Source organism: Rhinopithecus bieti, unplaced genomic scaffold, assembly GCF_001698545.2.
Source record: "Rhinopithecus bieti isolate Rb0 unplaced genomic scaffold, ASM169854v2 scaffold_26546, whole genome shotgun sequence".
Classification (NCBI taxonomy): domain Eukaryota; kingdom Metazoa; phylum Chordata; class Mammalia; order Primates; family Cercopithecidae; genus Rhinopithecus; species Rhinopithecus bieti.
The window spans coordinates 2,388,815-2,395,104 of record NW_016812367.1 but is presented as its reverse complement, the minus strand read 5'-3'; the positions used below and the strand labels follow the sequence as shown (position 1 = coordinate 2,395,104).

Below are 6,290 nucleotides of genomic sequence, written 5' to 3'. Positions count from 1 at the left end.
TGTTAGAAATGCAAATTTTGGCCGGGCGCGGTGGCTCAAGCCTGTAATCCCAGCACTTTGGGAGGCCAAGACGGGCGGATCACGAGGTCAGGAGATCGAGACCATCCTGGCTAACACGGTGAAACCCCGTCTCTACTAAAAAATACAAAAAACTAGCCGGGCGACGTGGCGGCGCCTGTAGTCCCAGCTACCCTGGAGGCTGAGACAGGAGAATGGGGTGAACCCGGGAGGCGGAGCTTGCAGTGAGCTGAGATCCGGCCATAGCACTCCAGCCTGGGTGACAGAGCGAGACTCCGTCTCAAAAAAAGAAAAAAAAAAAAAAAAAATACATGCAAATTTCAGAGCCCCACCCCCAAAATTCTTTTTGTCAGTCTGAAAATCTGATGTGTGATTGTTCATTCTCGAATTGCTATAAAGAAACACCTGAGACTGAGTAATTTATAAAGAAAAGGGGTTTAATTGGCTCACGGTTCTGCAAGCAGTACAGGAAACACAGTAGCATCTGCTTCTGGGGAGGTCTCAGAAAGCTTACTATCAAAGTGGAAGGCGAAGAGGGAGTGGAGGTAACATGGGGAAAGGAGCGAGATGGGAGGTGCCACACACTTTTAAACAACCAGATCTCAAGAGAACTCATTATCACAAGGACAGTACCAAAGGGATGGTACTAAACCATTCATAAGAAACCACCCCCATGATCCCATCACCTCCCACCAGACCCCACCTCTAATATTGAGGCTTACAATTCAACATGAGACTTGGGTAGGGACACAGATCCAAACCATACCAGCAACCCAGCGCTCTGTGTTTTGCTGCTTTTGTTTTTGTTTTTATTTTTTGAGATGGAGTCTTGCTGTGTCCCCCAGGCTGGAGTGCAATGGCGCCATCTTGGCTCACTGCAACCTCCGCCTCCTGGGTTCAAGCAATTCTCCTGCCTCAGCTTCCCAAGTAGATGGGATTACAGGTGTCTGCCACCATGCCTAGCTAATTTTTGTATTTTTAGTAGAGATGAGGTGGGCCAGGCTGGTCTCGAACTCCTGACCTCAAGTTATCCACCCGCCTCGGCCTCCCAGAGTGCTGAGATTACAGGTGTGAGCCACCGCACCTGGCCGCAATCTGTTTTAACAAACACTCTGGGTGATTCTGATGCTCACTAAAGTGTGAAAACCACTGCATTAGACAGTGCGTAGAGAGACCTGATAACCATTCCTTTGGGAACAAATCCCCCTCCTATTAAACACATTATATTCTTTGGATCTGTTAACATATTTTGCAAAATTGTTGGAGCCTGAGCAGCAGGATTTTGTCAATACCCCGCATTTAGTGTTCCGATAGGTCCTATCTTGATTTTAATGGTCCTACCCTACAACCAGCCAACTACCCACCGATTCCTCCACTGGTGACAACCTTTTTCACCTTTATAACTTCTGCTATTCACAACGTCTAATTATTCATGGCCTCTGCTGCTTCATTGCTTCTTTTGTGCACCTTTTCAGCTTCTGATCCTGATACCAACTGAACAACTGTCTACGCCAAGCTTGTTTAACCCCCTGCCTGAGTCGCAAGCGGCCCATTAAAACATTATGCGATTCCCCCCGCCCCCCCTCCAACTCTTTTCCTTTAGGTCATCAGCTATCATTAGTGTATTTTATGTATGGCCCAAGGCAATTCTTCCCCGGGAAGCCAAAAGATGGGACACCCCTGCTCTAAATCTCAGTTTAAACTCCTGAGAGACACATATTGTTGGTGAAACTGCAAAACTGGTACAATTTAGGAGGATAATTTGGCATCATTTATCAAAACTACAAAAACATGGCATTTGCACCAGTAAGTCCACTATCAGGCATTTATCCTACAGATACACTTGCGGATCTGCACCAAAAAGTGGGGTCTCTCTCCCCTAGCTCGGCCAGAAGCCAGGTCACCTACCCTCGGTCACTCGGGGGCCAGGACCCCTCTCCCTGCCCCTCAGTCAAGGCCCTCTCGATCCGGGAGGTGCTTCACACCTGGGCCAGGTTGGGGCTGGGCGCGCCTCACGTCAGTTGGAAGCAGGTGGGGAAGTCCCCGCGGCCTCGGGGTCTCGTACGCCTGCCCCCAACACCGGCCGAAGCCAGCTGCGACTCCATTTTTCTTTTTTTTCTCTCTCTCTCCTGGGGAAGGGAGGACCCGCGCCGCCGCGAAGCACAGCGACCCCGGCCCTGACACCAGCCGCCAGCCGCCGGTGGGCGGGGCTTGGAGGCCCGGCGGGGCGGGGCTCGGGGCGGGGCCGGCGTGGTGATGGCCCGGGTTGTCGCTGCCGCCGTCGCTGCCGCCGCCTCCTCAGAAGCAGGAACCGAAGTCGCCGCCGCCGCGGCTGCCTGGGTCGCCGGCCGCCCGCGCGCTGGCTCGGTCGGGGCCCGCAGCCATGGAGGACTTCATCGTGATCTCCGACGACAGCGGCTCCGAGAGCTCCGGGGCGCCCGCCCGAGCCGGTCGCGGAGGCTGCGCCGGGCCCTGTCGCGGACCCCGGCGCGCTGCCCCGCCGGACCGTGGTGAGTGAGCGTCGCCTCGTCTGGGGCGCGCGTCTTCGCGACCCTCTGCTGGGCCCGCCGCCCCCTTCCCACCCCCTTGCGCCTCACAGCTGCAGCCACTTCCCGCCTTGCCTCCTTCCGGGCCTCTCGGGCCCGGGGGAGCGCGGCGGGCCAGGGCAGAGACAGGGGCAGCCGGGCCTCCCGGGCTCAACGCTGAAGCCCGAGAGGACTGCGGCTGGAAAGCGGCCGAGCACATGGACGAGCTCCTGGCTCGCCTGCTGCAGGGGCCGGGGTCTCAGGCCGGGGCCGCGGGCGTCCTCAGAGCCTCGGCGGGACGTGGGAGCTCGGGTGTACTGGCCCTGGCCGAGGCAGCAAAGCGGGAGCCCGTAATTGTTTGGCCTGTGGTGGGCACAGATGTGTGCAGGGAGGTAACAGGAGCCCAGGCTGGTAGGGAGGGAAGCGCGGGCCTGGGCCAGATGGTGGCCGCGCTCCAGGGCCTGACTGCAGAGCGAGGGGCCCGATTTTGAAGTTGTACAGGAGGGCGATTTATTTCCTTACCAAGCAATTACCCCGTACCCAGCCCTGAAGGAACAGGGAAGGAAACCTCGCGCACTATTTCTGTTTCCCCCAGAACCCTTTCATTTTTATCATTCATGAGGTGGTGAATTATCTGCCTTTGGAGAATCCTGCATAGATGTTTATTGAATCCCTACTATGGACCGATGTTGCAGGGGCTGGGGCTACAACGGCGAACACAACATCCATGGTCCCCTCATAAGGTGATACATTCATCAGGTGGTTATTGAGGACCTACTCAAGGGGTGGGAAGTGGAGCTTTTCTCTCAGAAGGCTTCCAGCGATCTCCCCAGCCTCCCAGAGCCATCCCCCGGAAACACAAGGATTATCAAGCTGATGTGATGTGTATAGATCATACAGTTTACCATGCTTCCTATGCAAATACTCCTTCAAGACGTTTCCTAGCTTCTGCTGCCGCTGTTCCCTTTCCAGCTAGTTTACAGTCCCTAAACCTCCATTGGGAACCCCTTCTGTGCCCGAGGTACAGTGCCAAGTGCTAGACGATCACTATAGAATGAATAGCATACAAAACTAGTTAATATATATTATTTTTCAAGCAAGAGGGATTCTCAGTACGTCTTAGTAACAAATTTAGTTGAGTTAGACAGCTCATGAGGTAGTCAGAAGAGATTTCCAAGATAGAAATGACCCGACTTCATGAGTGAATGGATATGTCTAGGGCTGTCGCTGAATGTAGCGGACATGATGCACAATAAATATTTGTTGGATGAAAGAATGATTGAAAGAATATGGGGAGAGAGAATGGTTTAGATGGATGTTTTATAAGAGAAGTGCATATAAAAGTAGCAGCAGGCTTAGGATGAAGGAGATGCTGAATTCAGGTGGGACCTGTTGGATTTACAGTGTTAATAGGAAATGTAGATGGATGTGGCCAACTCAGTAGTTGGAGAAAAGGCAAGAGTGGAGATATTTGGCAATCATGCAAACAGAAAGGAATATTGAAGGCCTAATAGTGACTGAGATCATCAAGGAAAAGAGTAGAGAGAGAAAAAAGGTGGAAGGAAAAAAATACTGCTTTCCTCCTAGTTCCTCCTCATTCCCATAGCCCCTTCTCTCAGTACCTGTTTAACTTTGTCCTTCTCACTTGCTTCCTTTCCTCCCAAGTGTTGTCCATTTTCCCTCATTCTGGTCCAGCTTCTCTCTTCAGTGGTTGGATGCCATCCTTATCCCAGTCTTTTGTGGTCTTTCACACACGTACATGGGTGTGCTCTCTCACCCTTCCCCTCCCTTGTGACCACTCAAGCAAGCATTTTGATCTGGAGCCTTTGAGTTGAATCGAAATGAAGGGCAAGTTCCAGAGAGCAGTACCCAATTTAAATCATGCTTCTCCAGATATTTATTCCAGCTCTCTAAAAGCTCCAAGCTTATTCTTGTTTTATCTTTTTTGCAAGTTAGATAAGGGTGGTATGATAACCATGTAAAAGATCAGAGGCATTGAGAGACTTGCAAGGTTATAAAGTCTAAAAGTGCCCTTTTTTCTGTAGCTTTTCCTGATGGCTCTGAGGTCAGAGAGACTTCTGAATCAGTATCTCCAACATAGCAACTATTTGAGTTTTGGAAAGTTCTGTCAGCTCTCAGCTTTTGAGCCTGAGAACATTAATGCCTACGTAGCAGGATGGTTTTAAATTTTTAATGAGACAAATGCAAGGAAAGGGTCTCATATAAATGACAGCTTTTGCCACTTTTTGTGTTGTTTCTAAGCCCAGGCCTGTCCCTCTTGAGCTTCACAGGCAATGAGATAAAAGAAGCAACTTTCACATCTTTCTTTTTTTTTTTTTTAATAAATATTGCCTAAGGGAAAATAACTTGCTTGAACTTAAGAAAGCCATATCTCGTAATGAAGTTGACATTTCTGAACTCTTTATTCTTAACCCGGGCTTTAGTCTTCACTTAGTTGATGAAGTGTGTTTCTGTGTTTATTATGGCTTTTTAGTTTGGGGTTTTTTGGTTTTTTACTTATAAAAGCAGAACATTTTCAGATAGTTAAATTTGTTGAACTAATTATACAATTTTTTAAATGTATAAAGAAGAAAATTAAAATTGCCCATAATCTCACCATCCAAAGATAACCAATGTTAACATTTTGATGTATGTCTATGCAAATGTTTACTTGTGAATGCACATGTGAATACATACATACCTGTGTGTCCTCCCCATACATGTTTTTATGACCTCCTCTTAATGGATATTATGCCTTCGTTTCTAAATTTTCTCTAAGAACCCAGTGAAAAATTCCCTCATAATCTTTATACTCTTGTTCATTTGTTTATTAAGTTCCTCTTAGAAGTTAGATTGCTGAGTGAAAAGGTGTGCCCTACTTTTGATATATGTAGCTAACCCTTGAATGACATGGGGGTTAGGGTTGCTAACCCCCTGTGCAGTTGAAAATTTACATATAATATTTGACTCCTGGAAAGCTTAACTACCAGTAGCCTACTGTTGACTGGAAGCCTTACCAATAACATAAGCAGTCAGTTAACTCATGTTTTGTATGTTATATGTACTCTTATGATAAAGTAAGCGAGAGAAAAATGTTAAGATCATAAGGAAGATAAAATACATTTACAGTACTATACTGTATTTGTCAATACCATAAGTTGACATCGTCTGTTTGCAAGATAAATCGTCTGTCTGAAATAGTGGACAACCATAGCTGCAGACCTTTATCTATGGTGCATCTCAAGCAATTCAACTTTCCTTATGATGTCATGACTTTTCTCTGCTTCCTGGGAGCACATCCAGCATCACTAGTAGCATTTTGTATGGGTTTCATGGTGTTATTCAAGGTTTACGATATTACCCTACACATGATAAAAAGAAAAAAAAAGTGGAAAAAAAAAAACCCAGGAGAGAACACTTTTTACTGTAATATACAGTTTAGTGGAAAGTAATGCAGAAATTGATTAGTGTCACATGGCATTTTAAGTGGATATTCACCACACTTGAGCTCACCACCACAGCAGCTGGCGATGTCTGTGGTAGTAGTACAGTATTATCACAGTAGTACAGTGTGTTCTATGGTTAATTTTATGCAGTTGTGATACAAATTAAGAAAATAAAAAATAAATTTAAAGATATGCAATTGTGATTTAATATTGCATCTTTACATTTCTGTCAACTGCAGATGTCACCATGTATGGTCAGTAAGTGATTGTGTGCATAAATTTTTTTTTTTTTTTTTTTTTT

At 47.2% G+C, this 6,290-nt stretch overlaps 1 protein-coding gene across 1 annotated transcript in view; it reads left to right on the top strand.

Moving 5' to 3' along the window:
• Positions 1-2,761: 2,761 nt before the first annotated feature.
• Positions 2,762-6,290, top strand: part of SIMC1 (SUMO interacting motifs containing 1) — a 92,990-nt gene continuing 89,461 nt past the window's right edge. Inside the window, exon 1 of the mRNA XM_017896031.1 lies at positions 2,762-2,954. Within this exon, the coding sequence (XP_017751520.1) occupies positions 2,762-2,954 (193 nt within the window). The remainder of the gene's footprint in view (positions 2,955-6,290) is intronic.